Source organism: Coenobita brevimanus, chromosome 23, assembly GCF_032717465.1.
Source record: "Coenobita brevimanus isolate Jiangsu-jjx chromosome 23, ASM3271746v2, whole genome shotgun sequence".
Classification (NCBI taxonomy): domain Eukaryota; kingdom Metazoa; phylum Arthropoda; class Malacostraca; order Decapoda; family Coenobitidae; genus Coenobita; species Coenobita brevimanus.
The window spans coordinates 42,004,431-42,028,167 of NC_136976.1; the positions used below are offsets into that span (position 1 = coordinate 42,004,431).

At 43.1% G+C, this 23,737-nt stretch overlaps 1 protein-coding gene across 1 annotated transcript in view; it reads left to right on the forward strand.

The window, feature by feature from the left end:
- Positions 1–23,737, forward strand: part of LOC145392850 (fibroblast growth factor receptor-like 1) — a 210,090-nt gene that overhangs the window by 43,774 nt on the left and 142,579 nt on the right. The window contains exon 2 of the mRNA XM_080267136.1: positions 23,441–23,556. Within this exon, the coding sequence (XP_080123262.1) occupies positions 23,441–23,556 (116 nt within the window). The remainder of the gene's footprint in view (positions 1–23,440; positions 23,557–23,737) is intronic.

Below are 23,737 nucleotides of genomic sequence, written 5' to 3' on the forward strand. Positions count from 1 at the left end.
AATTGCGTAAATATTTACTCTCTCTCTCTCTCTCTCTCTCTCTCTCTCCTCTGTCGAAAACACACTCGTAAGGTAGTCACTGATTGGTAATTGGCTAAAGAATAGGTAATAAAAATAATTTCCCCTCAATTCCCTCTTCCTCTTCCTCAGTTGCCCCCCCCCTCCTCGTCTGTCTATTCTTCTTGCTCATCCTCTTCTTTTTTAAAGCCCTCTTCTCTTCAGCCTTTCCTTCTCTTCTTCAGTTTGCCTCTCTTGTCCAACACCCTTCCTTCTCTTCCTCAGTTTTTTTCTTTCCCTGTTTTCTGTCACTGGTTAGCACGGCTGGCCAAGCTGCTGCTGACCCCAGTAGCGTCAGGGTTTGAATCCTTGTTCCCTATAGCTGGTGTCAATCGACTCAGGTGTTCACCCGTTGTTGGTATGTCCATAAAATTAGTATCTAAGACTCTAGGTTAATAAATAGAGAAGGTAACTGGTAACTCGGATGATGCAGAGACCTTGTATCCCAGGAAAATAGGTCAAAACCCTTCACAGGCTCAAAGCCGTTTCGGGAATAAGCATGGCTGCTGAGCGCCTCATGGCGTCTTCCACCCTGCCTTACTATGACTTTTCTTTTCCCCAAATGTTCTGCATCTTCTTAAGGAAATACCCTCCCTCCCCACCGTCCTCATCGTCATTTCCAACATCATTTCTCCTCCTCTCCCTTCTTTTCTCCCTCCCTCTCTTCTTACCCCTCCTTATCCTTTTCCCTCTTTCATCCTTCTCAATCTCTCTCCCTCCTTCCCTCCTCCTGCTAAGCACCCTACCTCTCTCTTCAATCTCCTCCTCACTTCCGAGTTCTTTATCAAACCCACCTTATCACCCCCCAACCCTCTCCTCTGTTCGTCTCCCTTCCTCCTCCTTCTCGGCCCCCTTTCCCTCCCTCCCTACTACTCCTCAACCGTGCCTCCCTCTCTCCTTAACCCCCCTTCCTCTCCCGCCGAGCTGTTCACAAGGCATCCGCTGATTGGACGTGGGTGGCTCAATTATCAGCCAATCAGGTGAGGCCATGCAGCATCCGGGGGGGATATCCACGAGGCTATAAAAACGCTGCCTCAGTAATCCACCTAAAGGAAAGGAACAGAGAGAGAGAGAGAGAGCGTAAAGTGACTATTCCTTCTTTTATTCTGTGGTATTGGTATTTTTCCTTTTTACGAATATCTGTCTGTCTACCTATCTATCGATCTATCTGTATCTGTCTATCTGTCTACAGTATATCTATCTATCTATCTTTCTATCTATCTGTCTATCTATCTATCTATCTATCTGTGTATTTATATATCTATCTATATCTGTATACCAATCTATCTCGATCTGTCTATCTGTCTGTCTATCTATCCATCCATCCATCCATCTATCTATCTGTCTATCTATCTAGATATATATATATAGATATAGATATAGATACTGTCTATATATTTGTTACAGTATAGAACTTATTTTTCTTTGAGCATGTGTGTGTGTGTGTGTGTGTGTGTGTGTGTGTGTGTGTGTGTGTGTGTGTGTGTGTGTGTGTGTTTACTTTCCTAGGTATTGGATGTAGAATATTTATTAATAAACCCTTCTCTTCAGCCATGCCCTAAAATACCTTAATACATTTTTCATCTACTACGAGTATGCACATAGAAAAAGAAAAAAGAATCTCCATGAGTGAAGGTTTCTAGCACTCTCAGGGTCCTCATACACACTCAGCTCAAAACAATGGTCTATATGTCAGAAATGAATACTAGAGAAAAGGCGACCGTGGGAGTGTTAATGGTGACAGGATTATCACTCTCAGGCTCATAAAACTAATCTCAGCTGAATAAAATCGTCTGACATTAGCTGGGATATTTATCTACCTTTATGCTTTGCCATATATGTATCTACCTATTCGCTTCTTTCTCTCATCTTCTTCTCAGATCTCTTTTCTGCTCTTTTCTCTCTTTTTATTATCTCTAAGCTCGCGTTGCTACTTCATATTACCCCCATCTCTCTCTCTCTCTCTCTCTCTCTCTCTCTCTCTCTCTCTCTCTCTCTCACCCCGTTCACTTCCTCCCTCCACTAAAAACTTCGCTTGATCCCCGATGATAGAATTAAGTCTTTATGAGGTGAGGGGAGAGGAGGAGCAGGAGGAGCAGAAGGAGGAGCCGCAGCAGGGGGAAGACGAGGAGGAGGAGGAGGAGGAGGAGAAGAAGGAAAGTTAAGAGGAGGATGGTAATGATGAGGATGATATTGATGATAATAACGATAATGATGACCTGGAGGAAGTGGAGGAGGAGGAGAAAACGATGAGGAGAGGGAAGAGGAAGCTTCTAAAAATAAAGATGATGATAATGAATATGATGATGATAGTGATGATAATATGATGAGGAGGAAGACGAGTGGAAAATGGAGTGTTGGAAAAGGTGCAGGGAAAGAAGAAGGAAGACAGAAAGAAGACGGAGGAGTAGAGTGAAGAAAGAGGAAAAAGGAGAGAAGTGTAAGGACTAAATATGTAAATGGTAGATGAGGTAAGAGATGCAGATTAAGGAGAAAGGGATTTGGAGTAAAAAACAGTACTATAGAAGGCAATAACAAAAATAAAGAAAAAGAAAAGAAAGAGAAAATGATAACAGAAGAGACAAACCGACCGAAGAAAAGATGTAGAAGGAAGAGAAAGAGAGAGAAAGAGAGAATGAAAGAAACGCGAAACAGAGAAAGAGAGAATGAAAGAAAAGCGAAACAGAGAGAAAAAAAAAAGAAAATACAAAAGTGTAAATCCATTGAGAAGGGGGAATATGATAGTGAGGAGGGAGATGAAGGAAAAATGAATGGATTACTTGCCGGCAAAATGCAAACATGAAGAAGAGAAATAATTAAAGATGGATTAGAGAAAATGAGAAGGGGGAGAAAGAAAAATAAGAAAAGTAAGGTGGAGGGATGTTGTTGTAAAAACAGACTATCCGATGACACAAATGAGAGAGAGAGAGAGAGAGAGAGAGAGAGAGAGAGAGTAATCAAGCAAGAGGTAGGAAAGTAAGGAGACAAAGAAAGTTTAAATAAGAGAGGCAGGAACAAAAATGGTTGTTAATGAACAACGAGGCAGAGAGAAAGATTACTGTAATTTAGATACTGACGAAGTGAGCAGAGGAAGAAGTATTGAAGAAGGGGTGGACAAATAAAGTTAAAGTAAAGGATATTAGAAAACAAATATCGAAAAAGCTATATTCAGTAAAGGAAAAAACTATGATGATAATAACGAAAGAAAATAATTTGAAAGCGAAAAAATACGAAAGTGAGAGAGGATGTGTGAAAGGGTCGTGATACTCCACGTGTTTCCAAACAAAACACAGCACACGTCGAGAGAGAGAGAGAGAGAGAGAGAGAGAGAGAGAGAGAGAGAGAACTCCTGTGTAACCAAGGAACACAATATGAAGGAAGAGTGAGAAAGTAAGAAAGTAAGAGATGTGTGTGAGTTGTGATACCCCACGTGTAACCAAACAGTATAACCGGAAAGACAAAGAGAGAGAGAGAGAGAGAGTGAAGCAAAAAAGTGAGAGAGGATGTGAGAACAAATGGTTTACCCCTCGTTTAGCCAAGGAACACAATTCAATAGAATGAAAAAGTAAGAAAGTGAGAGAGGATGTGTGAGAGAGAGCCGTGATACCCTCCCTTGTGTAACCAAACAACACACTCGTCCCCCACAATCTAATTTTACACTCAGCCACCGTTTATAGGGAGGCAGGCAGGGTGAGGCAGGGTAGGGGTGAGGCAAGGCAGAGGTGAGGCAGGTTAGGGGTGAGGTAACGTAGGGATGAAGCACGTTAGGGACTAGGTAGGGTAGGGGTGAAGCAAGGTAGGGATAAAGGGAGGGCAGAAGTGAGGCAGGCTTGGAGTCATTTAGATTCTAGGTGAGGCAGGTTTGGTCTGGACTGAGGTGGGTTCAGAATAAGGAAGGTCAGGGGTGAGGCAACATTGGTCTAGGGTGAGAGGGGTTCAGAATAAGGAAGGTCCGGGGTGAGGCAGCACTGGTCTAGGGTGAGGGAGGATGAGGGGGTGGCAGGTAGGATATAATCTTGAGTAAGGCAGGTTAAGGGTGAGGCAGATATAGCCTGGGGCGCGGCAGGTTAAGAGTGAGACAGGGAGGGCTTAGTAGAATCTAGGATGAGTTCATCTTAGGGTGATGCAGGTAATGGGTAAGGCAGGTTAGGGGTGAGACAGGTTTGGGGTTGGGTAGGTAAGGGTGAGGCAGGACAGGAGTGAGGCTGGGCAGAAGTAAGGCAGGCTGGGTTTAGGCAGGTTAACGTGATGCAGAGCTGGGTTGAGGCAGGTCGTACTTATGGCAGGCCTAAAAGAGAGGCAGGTTTGGGGTGAGACAGGCCTTGGGTGAGACTATAATCCCTCACTTAGGCTTACTACTCTACTTCCTCTTCTCTCTCTCTCTCTCTCACTCTCTCTCTCTCTCTCTCTCTCGTCTTCCAGTCTCCTCTCCCTCCTCTATATTTCATTCATTCCCTCACTCTTGTCTCCTTCCGCTTCGCAATTCCCTTCTTTATTGCGTCACTTCTCATCTTACTCGTCTTCTCCCCCTTTTCTCTTTCTCATTCGCTTCTGTTTCTCTCCTCTTTCGTTTTCTATACTTTCATTGGATGAGAGAGAGAGAGAGAGATGATGATGATGATGATGATGATGATGATGATGATGATGATGATGATGATGATGATGACGACGATGCTTAACTCTTAGGTATGTGGTGATGATGGTGATGGTGACTACGATATTGATGATGATGATGATGATGATGATGATGATGATGATGACCTGATTTTCATTCCACATCTTCTTGCTTCTTTATCTCCCTTTTCAGCATCTTCCCTCAGTCGCCAGATCTTCAACTTCACATCATTTTTCGTCTCGTACTCTTTCTCCTTCCATTCATTCTAGTTTTCGTCTTCAACTCCTATCCCAGTCTGCTTTAGCTTAACCCTCTCATGTTCGGGACAACTCTAATATTCCAAAACGACGAAATTCAACCAAGAGTCAGTCATCGGGGAATAGATGATGGTACCGCTAACCCTCTGATGCTCGGGACAACTCTACTTCCCTCCAGCTAGCACAAAGCTTATTTTTATTTTTATTTATGTATGTATGTATTTATTTTTATTTTTTTATTTTTGAGAGCAAACATCAAAGCTTGAGAGTTGTTAATTTTGGCATTATAAGTTCTTTCATGGACGGGATAACTCTGGTATTCTATTCCAACTAACGCCAGACTATTTCATTCAACCTAGAGTGGATCACAGAAGGCTGAGTGTAAATACTGTCCCCACTACCTCTCTCATGGTCGGGACAACTCTGGTATTTTATTCCAGCTAACGCCTGACAATCTTATTCAGTCAAAGGCGAGCCATTGTAGCTTGAGAGAGTTAATCATCTTCCCCTCTCTCTCCATCTCTCTCCTCCATCTCCATTCTCCTTTCATCCTGTCTTCTTTCTATGTATTCCCACACTCTCCGCGTGTCCCTCTCCTCCATTCTTCTCCTCCCCTGCTCCTCTCTTCATCAAGCAGGAAGGAATTGAAGAGGGAAGATAAGGGGGCGGAAGGCGGGGCGATAAGAGGGGATTAATTTAGCAATAGAGGGGAGGGCTGTGATTGGGGAGGGGTGAAGATGGGAAGAAGGAAGGAGGCACCAAATTACCTATTGTCCGTAGAGATGAGGAACACAGGAGGTAGAGGGGGAGGGGAGGGATAGAGAGGCAGATTAAGAGGTATAGAACACGGCAAATGAAGGGGAACAATGTAGGAGATAGGAGAAATAATGAAGTCAGTGACTGGATAAAGAAAAAAAGAAAAAAGAGGCCTGTTTGGGGGCAGGGGACATGCGGAAGAGTGGATGAGAAGAAGGTATGGTGAGAAAAATGAGAACTGAGTGACTGGATAAAGAGGAAGACAAGCACATTAGGTGGAAAATGTTGTGGGGAAAGTGGGATGAAAACGTGGAGGATAAGAAAATGAATGATATTAGCGAACAGACATGGATTATTTTACTATTTTTTATTTACCAGTATAAGTAGTGTGATGTGTAATATGGATGCATTACTTTATATAACCTGAAACAAGACAACGTCCCTTTTCGGTGCTGAGGATCATGTTAATAACGATAAGTGTCAGCAATCGATAAGTGGTGTTCTGATTTGCTTTTTATATAATAATGTTAGAGTGCTAATGAAAAATTCTGAGAGCTTATTTCATCCTTCATAATATCATTTATCTGGAAAGTATTATTAGTCATGTCAAGCTATTTTGATTTCTTCTTTGATTGCTGACAATTATGTCTTGTGAGCAGGTGAAGAGAAGCGATTGAGAAAAATAACAGAAAAGGGAGAAGAAAAGAAGAGTTAAGTATTTTCGAGAGGGTAATAAAATGAGAAAGAACTCTAAAAATGAGAGAACAAAGCAGGAAGAGGACATGAAGAGAGCGACTGGGGAGAAGAGGCAGACGGAGAGGAGAAGGGAGGGAATGAAACATGTGGCTGTAATAACTGAAAAATAAATAAAATAAGGGACGAAGAGGAGAAGGAAGAGAACACATTAAAGGGGAAGAGAGCATGGAGAGAGTGCTAGTGAGGAAGAGGAATGGATGCATGAGGATGGAAGAGAATTATGTGACAAGATTGAAGAGTGAAATGGGATAAGAAATGTAAAGACTGAGAAAGACATAGGGAGGAAAGGAGAAAAATCAATAGGAAGAGAAACAAATCAGGAGGAAGAAGGAAAGAGAAGAGGGGAAGAATACGGATAAGGGAGGGTAAAGGAGAAAGAATGTGAGGAAATTGGAGGGAATAATAAGCAACCGGATTAGATAATACGATGGTGGGCGATTGAATTGAAAGAAAAATGTAAAAGATAAGGATTCTCGTGAATATGAGAGATAGATAGATAGATAGATAGGTAGATAGATAGAGAGAGAGAGAGAGGAGGGACCCGTACACAAAGAAAAAAGTCAGGAACATGGCCAAGAAAGACCGGAAAAAAATTGCATGGAGAAAACAGATCCATCCCACATCCCCGGAAAAAGAGAGAGAGAAAAAAAAGAAACATGAACGAACACATCTGGACTACACACACACACACACACACACACACACACACACACACACATCATATATTATTCCCTACGCACGGAGTCGGCCGGATACGTACAGCTCTAGCATCAGATACGCCGTGGGGCAGGAAAGTATACGCCACGAGAGAGAGAGAGAGAGAGAGAGAGAGAGAGAGAGAGAGAGAGAGAGAGAGAGAAACACGTCAACAACAGAATGAACGAAGCCGCAAAAAAAAAAAAAATTGTTCTTGTGACTTGAGGACCTCGTCTGAGAAGCCCCCCCCCTCTGTATGTTTGTCTGTCTGTCTTTCTGTGTGTGTGTGTGTGTGTGTGTGTGTGTGTGTGTGAGTCCCCCTCCCTCCCTCCTTTCCTCCCCCCATCCTTCCTTCCTCTCTCCCTCTCCCCCTCCTTTGCTACCTCTCGTCCTTCCCTCCCCCTCCTGTTCCTTCTTTTTCTCGCTCATTTTATTCATTCATCTGAGAAAAAGAGAGAGAGAGAGAGAGAGAGAGAGAGAGAGAGAGAGAGAGAGTATAAAGGGGTAACTGCAGGAAAAAATCAAATCATCAACAACAATAGTAAACAAACCAAGTAAAACGCAAAAAAGGAAGCGATACTCCATCTCTTACTAAGTCCCGTCAGAGGACTCTCTCTCTCTCTCTTTCTTCATTTAATCTTTTCCGTGTCTCGCTCTGTCTGGCACTAGTTTTGTTGATTCTTTTCTTGGATTCTTTGTTAATTATCTCTGGTGTTTGGGTGTTCTTGGCATGCTCTCTCTCTCTCTCTCTCTCTCTCTCTCTCTCTCTCCTTATTTGCATTTTTTCTCTTATCTCTTTCTCTCTTCATTTTCATCATCTAATCCATTCTTTTGGTTTTTCCTTCCATATTAAAGTTATCTTTCTTCCTTTCACCTATTTTACTTATTCTGGCTTTCCTTTTTTTCCCTTCTTTCTCCTTTGACTCTACTTCCATCCTCTCATCTTCGTTTTGTTTCCCTCCTTTCTTCTTTCCCTTCCTTTCTTCCATTTTCTAAAATTTTCCTCCCTTTCGTGTTTTTTCGTCCTACTCCCCTTCATCATCCCTTTCCTATTTTCTTCTCTTATCTTCTTTACCCTAGTCTGAATTTCCCCTCCCTTGTCTACTTCCCTCTCTGTATCTTCTACCCTATCCCTCTCCTCGTATACATCTCCCCTCTTCTCTCTACGCCCTTCCCCTTCGTGCCAATCTTGCCAGCTTCTCCCAAGACGCCCGTCAAAGTATGCACGGGGTCTGCGGCAACAATGTGGGGAATGTGAGGGCCGCTAGTGAGACCTCCCTCAGTGTAGGCGTCCGGCCCAGCACACCATCACAATATACAGTACAGGCTAACTACACTTTGAGCGGCGTCACTGCAACCATGTCAACAATTCTATACGTTTTCTCCCCTGTGTTTAGTCTCACTCCTCTTCTGATAGGCTGTTCGTCATCACCGTCACCATAACCATCATAATCGTCACTTCATTATCATCATCGTCATCACCTTTAGCAGCAGCAGCATTTTCATCGTTCCCACCTGCATGGGGTGGGAGAGATCCAGAGACAGGAAAAGAAAGTACAAAATATAAAGGAACTATCAACAGATATCAATAAAAATAATTCACCCATTCTTTCACTCGTCATTCAAGACTTAAAAATTCTTGGTCCACCTCACGGGCCAATCTGCATAAAATATCTCTTCATATTGCTTGTAGGACAGAGCTATTCCTTCCACTGCTTGGTTATAACGGGTGCAGCCCTGGTTATATGCATCTCCGTGCATCCTTCATCCAGCAAAGGTTGTTAAATAGTAATGTACTTTGTACTCGTTGAGGACTACGTGGATACAGTTATCGTAAACGCTGTGGTGTGCACTTACTTTCAGTAGCCTTCTTAGATCATCCCAGAGATTGAGAGGTAAATGTCTTACTAAGAAAGTTGTCTGAGCACGATTCCTTCTATTTCTGGGAACCGTAATTTTTCTAGTTTCATTACTGATGGTATGAAATTAGTGATGATGTGAATATATGGATCGTGAACGATGACTTGAGGAAGATGTCATGAAATTACATTGGCGGTACTGAAATTTTTAATTATATCGATTCACCTTCGATAAAAACGAAGTTCGTCATGCATTACTTTCAAAGTTGTGAAAGATACACTACTTTGAAGTGTTTCTGTAAACACAGGGTGTATAATAACGAAATGGCACCAGACACGATTGGCCAAAAACCTCTCTGAAAAGGTCTAAAAGGTATAAGGTTCAAGGAATAGTACTTACTAAGACATCGTTCTCTGTATGATTACGGATCTTTACTGCAGGAGCTGAGGATGGCAACTCCCCAGAGTTGTATCAGCTCGTAAGAAGAGAATCAGTTTTGCTACACTGGTAATCTAACCCGACCACAATATATATGTGGGTCGATTTGGCCACACCACGCAAGACGAGAATCATTGAGATAATTTGTGTCTTAACTGCCAGGATTTTCCTGAAAGCGTGCTTTTAATCTCCTCTGGCCTCTCAAGATTATGCAAACGATCTGCGCGTCCTTCTTGCCTGTCGCCAAGACTGAGAGCGCTGCTCTTGGGAAATACTAGCGGCAATTAGGCTAATAGTCCCTTGCCTTGTTTTGAAGCTAAAACTCCCCATTATTTAACTGAAAATGGATTAGTTGTAAGATAATACATACATATTACAAAAAGGAAAAGGAACAGAGGTAATGCTGACCTGCTTTTATATAGTGGGAAAAAATCCAAATGATATGAAAATATGCTACAAATTAAACAAATGTTACGTCTATGTATGCCATACCCAGACATCAAGCCAAGATTCAGGAAAGGAGAACAGTTTTTACTTTGAGTGGGCTGTTGCAGATCCTATCTGCCCAAAGGAATCTCGAGGACCTTTTCTTAAGACAGATAGCAGATTTATTTCAGATGTAGCTAATCAGGCTGTGTCTAATAATTGTTTAATCATTATGATCTTCGTCTCTCGGATAAACCACAAATAATCTTTTAAAATGTTGATGCAATAGCAGTGAAGCCTACATGTTGATGCTGTATTTGCTTAACCCAGATTTATCTGGCCGATCAAACCAGTCGACCACAAGTAAGCAACTGCTTTGGGGTCATTCTTCAGGTACGGTAACTACATCGTGTTGGGATCCGGCGCCAACCTGTTGTAGACAGCGCCTCATTATCCTATGGCGAGGTGCAGGGAAATAAGAAACTTGGTTCCTGTGTGGACGCCGCAACCGCTCCACCCAGGATGTATAGAGCCACTACGTACAGATTCATTATCAGCTCCTAATACCTCACCTGTATTGATTCTTCAGTGGCCGTGAAATTCTCATTAACACTTTCTGTGTGTAATGTCAAGCGATTTTTTTTTTTTTTTTTTTTCATATGAACATATAATAGAAGGGCTAGTAGTCCTTAACCTATTTGCGCCCAGTGTCCACAGCATAGGACGGAACTGTGCGTTTTCAAAAGTTAATCAAAAAGGGAACCCAGGGGTAGGGACGTGTGAGTTTCGCGACTATGAGCCTATAGGCGGAGGGCAGTACGCTTAGTACCCTTCCAGCACAGTCCCACACACAGGAACCCTTGGAGCTAATGGGTTAAGATTTGGCCAGTCTGTCAGTTCTTTACACGGGAAGGATTCCACAGACCAAAAAAAAGTACAACGTAGCCTAATGTAATATTTCGAGGTATGCCACACGCAGAATGAGAATAACCAACCCTTCGATCAAGAAAGGCTTCCCTCATGAGTAAAATCTTGTGCTGTGAACCGGAATAAAATCCATCCGTGTACATCAGCCATTGATGGGATTATCTCCACAATTCACCCTAAAATGCTACTTCTAAACTTCAATGGCCAGGTGAAGGTCGCTCTGCAGTGCTTTGTACACACAATTTTAGCTTCGATGTCGTTATCTCGTCTGATGGCTGGTGATAATCGGCGATTATCTGGTGAACATCGACTATATTTTGCCATGCTTATCTGAAACTAGGACTGGTAACCCAGTTTTTATCATCTTTAAACAAAATGTGTGTGAACAACAATGTTCAGTAGAAAAGACCACCAGTTAAAATTAGAACCTGCATTCCTACGAACGGTTGTGCACTAATTAAAGGTCATAAACCCAACAGAGTGACTTTAACAACACGCCACACACACATTCACAACAACAATCTGCGTAGTCATTACCAACTGCATAAAACCACCACCTAAACCATAAACACTGCCACAAAGACTATATTCGCCTTGGCTTTAAGGGCTCTGTAATACCTCATCCATGGCGATATCTTTTATATATTACACCTTTAAGACACTCAAGATGGTTTTGTAGCTTCTGTTCCTTGGTGACTGGTTTTATATATTGCACCTTAACCCTCCCGTGGTGCTGATAAGGGACGCCTTCATGGGGGGCACCGATATAACCAGGTGGCCCCACTCCCTGGTTATACAAATGTCCCTCAACTGCTTCTCTATCCCTTGAAAGGAGAAGGATGGACTGCAGAAGGGCAGCTTAATCATGTGGTCCTCCAATTTCACATTTCAGATGAGCCTGGAGCCACATCAGTAACACCTCTCTAATTGTCTGGACAACTGTTATTCTGTGCCAGCTAATAACAAAGGAGTTTGTTGCTGAGAGTAAACCCTAGGAATCTGGAAGTTAATACTGGTACCATCAACTCTCTCATGGTCGGGACAACGCTAGAATTTTGTTGCAGCCAAAACCAGATGATTTATTTAGCTGAGTGAGTCATAGGAGGCTGAGTATTAATATCCTCTTGTGCGCTATTTGTCTTTTTTTTTTTTTTTTTTTTAACATATGTACGCCGATTACTTGAAATACAAAAAAGAGACTACCGATGTGCCATTTGAAAAAATATACTCTACCGTTTTCACTTTCTTGGTCCAAAATTTCTTCCTTTTGCTGTTTACTTCACGTACTCGTAGATCATTGGCAGAAAAAAGACAATACGGCGACTTCACATTCTTTACATAGCACATCTTCGTGACAGGCATCGAATATCAGTGTTAGTCTGTTGTTACAACTCAGCATTCAAGATGGAGAGATGAGAGTTTTGGGCCAAGTTAAAATAAAATTAGTATAGTGCGGGAAATATGTTGCAAACCCTCCCAGGCTGACAAGATCACGAAACTAAGGGCTGTACTCCCATCGGTCAAGAGGCTTTATAAACCACCTTTTTCTTAGTAGTAAATTTCCTCCTGTATCACATTAACAACTTCTTGTATGGCACTTATGGAATGTATACTGGCAGCAAAATGTCAAATCATACACAAGGGTAGTAAGGTTTGTTAATAAAATAAACTGCTGAGGAAGAAGTGTTAGAAAGTATCATCACTGGACGAAAATCCACTCAGAGACACCTACACACCACAAAAAACTCTCATCTCGACCACAACAAGGCCTCCAGATGTTCAGGTAGAGATAAAAGTTTGCCAAGTATTCCACTACGTCTGTTTCACACTTAGGGCATGTCCGTCACCTACTTCCCCGACACATCACAGAGAGAATCATCTATGGTCAGAGGAACAAATCTAGTGTGTCTCAGCCTTAAAATGTTTGTTTGGTAGCAGAGGTAAGGGAAAAGTAGAGGAGGTGAATTATTAGGCGAACTTATGTCACGGTCTGTACCAGCGGCGCAGAGTATATATAGCTTAACCTTACATGCACAAGGAAGATTGGGAAAGATGACTAACAGGAGTAATGTGTATCGACGGCACTAAACATATTGAGGCAGAAAACCATTTTTTTTTTTAATTTCCCCTAGGATACGTACAAGCAACAAAGGAGTTTACATCCACGTCCCCATCAGAAATGCATCTTGAGCAGCGACAAGACGAAAACTAATATTGTACAAGAGTCTGACCGGCCCGAAAATCAAACTCAGATTCAGGAGGAATGTACGGTTTCATTCGGTAATTCTTTCTTACATCTGGGGCCTTGAACAGATGAAGCGTGATGACAACTCTTCCAGCCTGCTTGACTTCTTCAGGTGATGACGTAATTACCTACCTCCGCCAATTTTATGCTTTGGGCTTGGTATTTCTGTTCTGTCTGTCTGTCTGTCTGTCTGTCTGTCTCTCTCTCTCTCTCTCTCTCTCTCTCTTTTACCAACATCAAAAAAATATATATATATATTGGCCGGAGCTGACCCTAAATATGGGATAATAATTAAATGCCATCATAGGAACGTGTGTTTAAATCTAGGTCAGTAAAAGTCAGAGGTCAAGGTCAAGGCCATGAAAAAGAAGAAAAAGGAGGATGGTGTTTTCTTGGCGACGGTATGTGCTCTTTTCAGTCCTCTTGTTTCATGCTGTACTCTTCCTATCAGCAGACGATTATATTTTACTTAGGAAGGATCATGTATGCCATAGCTAACCCCTTCTGCTCAGTCTCTCCGAACCTGTACAAAATCGTCTGAACACATCAAGAATGAACTTAAAATGACGCTCTGGGGAAGATGAGGAAAAGCATTACTGGATAGCTGAACATGAACTAGCCATACTCTTTTTACTCTAATTTGGCCTAAAATTCTAAAACTGCCATCTGTCCATCCTGAATGCTGAGCTGTTACAATGGAGTAAGACTAGGGTATAGCGCTAGTCACGAGTAAGTGCTGCGGAAAGGAGGTGGAGCTACGGAACCATCTTACTCTGCCCTGAGCTACGTGAGGCAAGCTGCAAAGGGACAGAGATTCTGAGCCAGGTTAGAGTAAGAAGAGTGTAGGTTATGATACAATTTCTGGACGTTTTAAAGGAATTTGTGAGCGTAACTGTACGACTAAGGGCGATTTGTTTTACCGCATGTTTAAAATGGCTCACGCGATGTATAATTTGTTGAGAGAGAGAGAGAGAGAGAGAGAGAGAGAGAGAGACAGACAGACAGACAGACAGACAGACAGAGAGAGAGAGAGAGAGAGAGAGAGAGAGACAGAGACAGAGACAGAGACAGAGGTTAAGAAATCATGGTGATATTCATGCAAAGAAGCGCAATTGCAATCTATCAGAGGCACTCCACCCCTCCCAGACACCACCACCACCACCACCACCACGAACTCTGCTCTCTCTCTCTCTCTCTCTCTCTCTCTCTCTCCCTTTTTAATTCTTTCTGTAGCTTTTTCCCTGTTTTTACACTAGGCCTAACTCACAAAACTCTTATAGGAAGGAAAGGGTTATGAGTGTTGAAACAGGGGCATGGAGAGAGTGCATGAGGGAGGGCGGCTTGGAGTGGCCAGGAAGGGAGTGGAGATGACTGGTGATGGAGGTATATTTAAAGTGAAAATGTATGTGTGTAGTTGGTTTGGAGCTGCGGGAAAGAATGGAGATGAGTGTTGATAGAAAGGGATGTTATGTAAGAGCACATGAAGGAGAGTGGTATGGAGTGGTGGAAAGGAGGGGAGATGAGTGTGGATATCCCCTACAGTCCAATGACATAACTTTTTTCCATTCACGTTATCTCCATTCTATTGTATTCTGGCCGGGAGAGAACACATATAATGAAGGGGGTTAGAAAATTTTAACCTAACCCTGCTAGTTTGAAAAATACAGTAGGAATATAATGAAACATTGCTACATTAAACTGAAGGCGTCGGAGGAGCATAGGAGACGATTTCGTTGTTGTCACCCAAATTAAACACTAGAAGTAAGTGCCTCGCAATAGAGAGGCGGAAGTTGAATGGACAGATTGGTGGACTGATTGAAATAAGCGGATGGCAGACAAACGGATATATAACACAGGTAAATGGGCAGATAATGAAGCAGATGCAAGATAACGGCAAATGACTTGAGATAGAGTACAGTGCAGACGGAGGGGCATATGAATATTTTAAAGAATATATACTCAGACTGATAGAAACATTACAGTAGAAGGTAAATACAGAAGGATGAGATATAGGAAACAGCCAGATAAATAAAGATATAAAGATACCTGTTCATAGCAAAATAAATAAAGATAGACTGACAAAGGAAAAGACAGACAGATGGACGGAGCGCACACACACACACACACACACACACACACACACACACACACACACACACTTCACAACCAAGATGGATAAAGACACATACGCGACAACTAAGCAGACTAACTACATAATTCCGTGTAATCGAAACTGCGCCCGTGGAGGATTTATCGCAGCGCAGTTTGTTCTCCTCTGTAATATTTTCACGTCCGGACCACGAGTTATCGGCGCATGGACAGCCTAGGTGGGTCGCATTTATATAGCATCCCAGCCAGCTTTTACGATTAACAGGCCTCCGTAACAATTGACCATTATCCCTTTGTTTCTCGTACTCTGTCACAATATTATTCAAGCTAAACTGATTGTGCAGGAATTAGTAGCTGTAAGAGACATGATAAAAGTACAGGAAAACAATAGTCTATGTACCTTAGGTTCAAGAGAGTATGAGCGAATTTGAGTGACCACTGAAACATTATCTCTCTACCGTCAAACGCCTTAAACTTGTAAGGGGTGGTCACAAACGAGTCGCCTCCATGTCAGCCTGTCATCTGCCATCTGGCTGCCTGCTATGGAACATACAACCCTCTCTCTCATATTCCTTTCCACTCAATCCGTCCATCTCATCCTCGATCTCCCCCTCTCCGTTCCCCCTTCACCTCATTCACATGGACTCACGTAGCTAGTCTCTCCATTCTTTCCACTTACATGAACTAGCAATATTATGAACACCCTAAGCAAAGAATAGTATGAGTGAATATAAAACAATAAACAGGCAATCTTATGCACAACTTCGGCTTAGAAAAGTTTATAAATACCGGCCCAGGTGGTTCGGGAGTAGGGCTGGGGTGGGAACAATACTATAATGCACACACACAAACATATAAATCTACTGCTGGTAATAAATGTGATGGCCTCCGGAAAAATATATATCCACGTATACGTAAATGCACTAAAAGTAATTACAGCCGGTACACATACTGCAGATTGTGTCTTGTGTTCATTTAAGCATTTTGCATATAATACCTTGATAACAGGAATCCACTGCTGGTCATAAATGCGATGCCTTGGAAGAAAGTATATCAGTGTATGCGGAAATGCTCATAAAGTAATGGCTGCTGGTATAAACAGGTGGATTTTTGTGTTCATTTATCCCCGTCACTCCCATGACTTGGTGGCGAAGAGGGATGCCTTCACGTGGTGGTACCGATATAACTAGGCGACTCCACTGCCAGGCTGTACAAACGTCCCTCAGCACCGATATAACTAGGCGACTCCACTGCCAGGCTATACAAACGTCCCTCAGCACCGATATAACTAGGCGACTCCACTGCAAGGCTGTACAAACGTCCCTCAGCATCGATATAACCAGGCGACTCCTGCCAGGCTATACAAACGTCCCTCAGCACCGATATAACTAGCCCACTCCACTGCCAGGCTGTACAAACGTCCCTCAGCACCGATATAACTAGGCCACTCCACTGTCAGGCTATACAAACGTCCCTCAGCACCGATATAACTAGGCCACTCCACTGCAAGGCTGTACAAACGTCCCTCAGCACCGATATAACAAGGCCACTCCACTGTCAGGCTGTACAAACGTCCCTCAGCACCGATATAACTAGGCCACTCCACTGTCAGGCTATACAAACGTCCCTCAGCACCGATATAACTAGGCCACTCCACTGTCAGGCTGTACAAACGTCCCTCAGCACCGATATAACTAGGCCACTCCACTGTCAGGCTGTACAAACGTCCCTCAGCACCGATATAACTAGGCCACTCCACTGTCAGGCTGTACAAACGTCCCTCAGCACCGATATCCACAGGCTGTACAAACGTCCCTCAGCACCGATATAACTACTCCACTGTCAGGCTGTACAAACGTCCACTGTCAGGCCACTCCACTGCCAGGCTATACAAACGTCCCTCAGCACCGATATAACTAGGCCACTCCACTGTCAGGCTGTACAAACGTCCCTCAGCACCGATATAACTAGGCCACTCCACTGTCAGGCTATACAAACGTCCCTCAGCACCGATATAACTAGGCCACTCCACTGTCAGGCTATACAAACGTCCCTCAGCACCGATATAACTAGGCCACTCCACTGCCAGGCTATACAAACGTCCCTCAGCTGCTTCCCTATCCCCTGAAAAAAGGATGGTGGACTACAGAAAGGCATTTTATGCCTATAGTCTATTGAGTTCGCATTTCAGATGAACCTAAGGCTACAATAACTACTGCTACTTCGATGACGCATTCTTCCTTTTATTCTTGGCGTCTACAAGCGATTTTATTCTTCTTAAGAGACTCCCTCCAATAGTGAAGAGGTTACTGAGGACTATATCAAAACCATCCAGTAAGAAAAGTCTCTGCTAAACTAAATGAAATTGCCAGAAGGTAGCAGGAATATGAAACAAAATAAGCTATAGGAGTGAGGTGTTTAAGTCGTTGTATGAATACCCTTGGAATTACAGGAATGTGTAAATGTATACAGGAGGAAACACATATATGAGACAAAGCATACGATCCCACTAGGACAAGCATTCATGAACGTGCACAAGTCATTGTCTAACACACACACACACACACACACACACACACAGTCACCACCACCAGCACCGCGTACATTCCCTCACATTCAGTCTATCACGAGCCTCGCCATAGGAACACCCCCACCCACATACAGTACGCGTATACTCTCTCCACCATCCATACATATCCTCACCAGCACTCACTCACTCCAGACTCTTTGTACTGGTGGCGAAATTTATGTGGTGGGGTCATTATGCAGGTATTTTAGCGCGGCACCAATTTGTCTCGGGTAATGGGGAGGACTCGAGGGTAAACAGGGTGAACGGGAGAGGAAAGTGTAGCTCTTGTGCTCGTCCGCGGCGGGCCATTGTTGTGGAAATGGGGAGTTGAGATGGGGAGGTGGGGAGTGGGGAGAGATGAAGGAGCAGGGAACAGATAGGGGGGAGATGGAGAGGTTAGGGAGGGGGGAGTAAAAGCTGGAGAAAGGGGAAAGTTGGAAGGTGAGAGTGACTGAACAGGCAGAAGGGGAGGGGCGGGAAAGGGGAATGATGGAGGTGGGAAGGGGAGAGAACCCAGCAAATGAGAAGGCAGCAGTACTTGTAGTTGCAACCCCAGGCTCATCTGAACGTGAACCCGGTAGACTGCAGGCTAAAGTCGCGCTTCTTCTGCAGTCCACCATCTTCCTTTTAAGGGATAGGGAGGGAATTGATGGATGCTTGTATACCATGGCAGCTCCACCGCTTTGTCATATCGTTGCTATCACGTGAAGGCCTCCCTTTCTAACACCAGAGGGGGAAGTAAAGAAATATAGTACGCAAAGGAAGGAGTTGGGTAGGCAGGAGGATGAAGGGAGAGGAGAGAGGAAGATGGAAAAAAAAAAAAAGAGGAAAAGTGGGAGGGGAAGGAGGCAGGAAAGGGGAGGGGAGAGGCGTAGGAAGGAAGAGGAGGGAGGTAGGAGGGGAGGGGGAAGGAAGGAGGGGAAGGGGGAGGTAGAAAGGGAGGATACCGAGGTAAGAGAGGAGTGAGGAGGGAAGGTAGGAGACGAAGAGAGGGTAGAAAGGCAAGATTGGAGGAGAGAGAAAGAGGACGAGAAGGAACAAAGGCAGGAGGAGAAGGAAGGGGGAGGAGGGAGAAACCGGAGGAAAGGAGAGGTAGGAGATGAGGGAAAGGAGGGAAGGAGGCCGGGAAAGTGTTCTCTAATGTAGAAAAAAAAAAATGTCTAGGAAAAGTAGCGCAGTGGTGTAGAATTAAAGAGAAAAGTGCTCTGCTCATTTGACACGGAAAAAATCCATTGGTATTTTTTCTCTTCATGGAAGATGACATATTTTTCCTCTGTCTGTACAAGCATCTCATCTTCTTAGCAGGAAATTACTTTGTGTTCTGTCCAGTGACGTATATATTATTTTATTTTACCTCCAGAGGATTATATATCACTTAAGAAAGACCTCCAGTACTAAAGAGGTTAATGATGGCTAAATGAAAATCCTTAAGCTCGAAAAATCTTTCTTAAGAAGGAAAAAGTCATCAGGAAATAACAAGAGTAAAACATAAATTGCTTCCTCGGACTGAAAGGATTAAAATTATTACAAGATGCCTTCCCTTTTATTAACTTATTTATTTATTTACTTCTTGGTGCTAGCAACTGGATGGATTACATATAACCAAAACTAACCCCTTCATTTTAAGAGGGCTTTCATAACCTAAAGTGCACCGCCTGATATGACAAGTGTTAGGCAAAAAAGACGATCATATTGAAGGGAAATTTACCTACACAGTTACCTTGAATAGTGATTTCTTAATCCGTATAAACAAAAAAGAAGTTCGATTATATGATACTATTTGATGTTTTTAATAATTTCGCTGTCACTAAGCTCACAAGTAGATAAAAAAAAAAAAAACTCTGACACTAACCATTTCAATAAGGTCATGATCGTATTATGCTTACTCATTTTGTCATAAAAAAGACTTTGTAGTTACTTGTAGAGAAGGTTTGTTGTTTAGTTGTCACTCTCGATTTCTTGTAGTAGGAATTAAAGATGAATACAGTGAGTGGATCTTAATTTATTATCTTCAGAGAAATCTAAGTTGAGCAGGGTATGTCTTACAGAGACAATATAATAAGTAAGTCTAGTTGAGCCCCTCTTTCTTGTTCACTCTCTCCACTACCTGTCGGTTCAAATGCTAGCCTCCTTCTGAGCTCTCTTTCCTAAATTCTGGTGAAACAGGGGTCGTGTCACGTGTGTTACACTGTGGTTGGAAAGTTCCAGAAACCTGTGTGTGAGTATGTGTGTATGTCACTAGGCTTTGTTCCCCTGTTATCTCACTGACACACTACCTACATCATCCCCTGACTTCGCTACTTCCTATCTCTCGTCAACATTTCCTCAGTTAACTTGCAAGATCATTTCCCTTTCCCAGGCTCGCATGGAGCTGTCTATCTATGTATTTATCTATCTATCTATTATGATTTGTAATTATAATATGGACTCATAACAATTTGAACACCAGACGTTTATATTCACGGTACAAGAGACAACTGGAACTGGTTGGGTTAGATGCAGCGTTCATTTACCCCTTCACTGTCAGAGGGTAATTAGCATTAAAAAAAAAATACTGGCGTTACAGAGAATAAACTACGAAAAGACATCATCGCATTGAGAACAGGTCACGTATGTACCCCCAACACTTTCCTTGTTTCTTATGATTCTAATTCCACCTTTGTCCTAAAAGCGCTGAATGTGGGCTCATATTCATCAGAGCTCCTTAAAAATCTGCAGAATAAACAAGGCTCTCAAGCAGTTTACTAATGCCAGAAATCTTCCAGTATTTCATGCCTCTTCATTTTTTTATTTCACTTCAGTCATCACTCTAGTTTGACTGTGTACCGTCTAGGAACTGTTTGTATGTATATAAACAAACGTATAATCAAGCAGTCTATTGTAAAACTAGCCTATATTCCAAGAAAGTTCGTAAATATGGACCTTGATCTCACACCCTCCATGTACTCATTCACTGGAGCAATACTCACGCTGTGTACTTTATTACTGTGGTAGCCGGCGATGAGGAGGGACAGAATACGTTAGGGAAGAGAGAGAGAGAGAGAGAGATATTAACAGGAAAAAGGACACAGTGGATAAACCTAGAATGAGTGTAGGAGCATAAAGTTGGAGAGACGAGAGCAGCGACAATAAGAAGAAAATTGCATCTGTGTTAGTACGAATGTATGGAAATGAGGAGAAATTGATATAATATAAGAGTAAGAAGACAAAAGTTGCAAGTGAAACAGGAACAAGAAAGACTGAATGATACGGGAATATGTATAAAGAGCACAATGACAATGGAAAACTAGATGAATCTGTACTACTCTCCTTTGTCTCTCTCTGTCTGTCTGTCTGTCTGAGGAAACTTGGAAGTCATGCTGCTGGTGGACCGATAATAGGATTGAGTTTTGTGAGTATGTGGGTGAGTGGCCAGGCGGGGTGGTGGGAGTGGGTGGGATTTGGTGGGTGGGATGGGCAGGGCAGGGTGGGTGTAAGGGGCAGTTGTAATGGGTGAGTGGATGGGCGGGTCGGTGGAATGGATGAGGTAATTGAATGGATTGGTGTGTGTGTGTGTGTGTGTGTGTGTGTGTGTGTGTGTGTGTGTGTGAGAGAGAGAGAGAGAGAGAGAGAGAGAGAGAGAGTGAGAGAGATCCAACCCCACTCAACCTCACACGCCCGCAAGTGCAAGGCTGCCCGGGAACAATACCAGTAATCCAACAAACAGTCGCCCTGAGAACCAACTCCATTTGTCCCACACCAGTAATCCTCTTCCTCCATCTCCCCTCTCCTCTCCTCCTCCTTCTCTTCCTCCCTTGGATGCTGGAATTGCTTATCTAATTCTCTTCCTTTTCCCTCTCTTCTTCCCTATTCCACAGAGCGGGGGAGAGACAATATTTTTACAGTTTCTTCTTCTGCTTCTTCACCTCTCCCAACAGATCCTCACTCATTTCTTTTCCTCTCCTCTTCACACATTCTCATCGCTAACCTAGTTCTGTATCTTTTCCCTACATTTTCTTCTCTCTTCCCCTTCGTTCTCCATTCCTCTCCCTCCCCTTTCTTCCTCAGATACATTGCCTTAAGTTCCGTTCCCCTTCATACATTTCTTTTATTGATATTCGATTTTTTTTACATTTCATCTTGGACTCCTCTTCCTCCAGTCTTCTCAGCCCCCCTCTCTCTCTCTCTCTCTCTCTCTCTCTCTCTCTCTCTTTGTGTGTGTGTGTGTGTGTGTGTGTGTGTGTGTGTGTGTGTGTGTGTGTGCGTGCGTTTTTTTTCAGCACCTTTCTTCATCCTCCCTGGGTAATAAATATTCGTTTTGTTCGACGCGTATACTGCATGACATAATTACGTCCTTAAGCCGCCAGTGTTATGGGGGTGGAAGGAATTACACTTGCATAAATCATCACATTGCCTTTCAGTTCTTTCTACATCTTCGTCTTTTACTAGCCAACTACCTTCCATCTTAGCAAAGCCCTTCGTATGCATTTTCTATACACCAAACGAAGGTGCTGGAGACTGACACCTTCTCGTGATGACACCAGCGTATACCCAGTCGGCTCCGCAGCCCGCCTATACAAATGTCCTTCAGCACCCTCCTTATCCCCCGAAAAGAGGGTGGTGAAGGAGGATAGCAGTTTCAGCCTCTAGCCGACCGAGTTCACGTTCAAATGAGTCTGCAGTTGGAAACGCTACAAACCAAAAGAAAAATAAAACAACCACCAAACTCCCTCCCTCCTGTGCATTTATCCTCTTCTCCCCATTCTTCCCTATGTAACTCAAGCCCACTCCACTAGTCATTCAATAAAGTCTTAACATTTTGTCATCTGGCACTCAGTCTAACCCTACCCTTTCTCCTCTGAACAGACAGACCCCACGTGACAAGGTCTAGTGTAACGTAACCCAACCTAACCTCATCCATTTAGATTTTCAGATGAGTTCCCTATTTAAGATAAAACTGGTAAATTAATGCCTCATGGCGTCATGAATAGCTTCCATTCGTCGATCGGTAATTGGTTAACCAACAGCAAGCAAGGAGGAGTGATAAATGGCTAAGCCTATGACTAGAATGAAATATCATGCGGAGATCCGCAAGGTTCGTTTCTCGAACATCTTTTCTGTATTTATGCCAGTGATCTAGAAAGCGAACTCGTTTCTAAGGTAGTGAACATGCAGACGACCCAAAAATATTAGGTACAGGAGTTTCTACAGGGAACTGTAAATCCTTCCAGATTACTAGGATAAACTAATGAAATGGCGTGAAACTCCATATGCGCCAGAACTTAGTGAACGTTGTTTGTTTTCAGGTTGACATGTATACAGACGAAAATGAGAAGAGCGACGAGTCGAATGAACATTTTGCAATACTGGGTGCCCCCTTTTTTTTTTTTTTTTTTTTTGGAAATGTAAATAAGAGATTGCATATTGCTTAGTCTTCCCTCTTCTTTTTTTTTTTCTTTTTTTTTCAGTAATTACTTCTAAGCTTGTTCTTTTCAACTTGTCTGACTTCTTTTTTTGTCATTCTCCTGCCCTTTGCTGGTGGGAGTGGTGGGTAAGGGGGAGGATTTTTCTTGTTTGCGATTTTCCTACACGAGTTAGTAAGATCTTAAGTATAATTAGTTATGTTTGTTAAGTCTCCATGTGAACCGACGGCTATCCTGTTATCCGTATTTCCTTTGTACGGCTACGTAACCTAACCTAACCAAGCCTAACCTCACCAATGCTAACGCTGTGCTCTCTCCCCCACACAGGCGAGCCCCGCGTGACAAGCCCGTGGGAGGCGCGTAAGGTGGTGCGTGAGGGGGACAACGTGAGGCTCGTGTGTCCCATCACAGCCACTCCAGAGCCATTCTACGAGTGGTTCAAGGTAGGGAGTTTTGTCTGCCTGTCACACACACACACACACACACACACACACACACACACACACACACACACACACACACACACACACACACACACACACACACTTTATTGCCTCCATAACTTTATTTCCGTTTCATCTTTTACAGCACATGTACTTTATTTTTCTACAGCATTTCCATGAA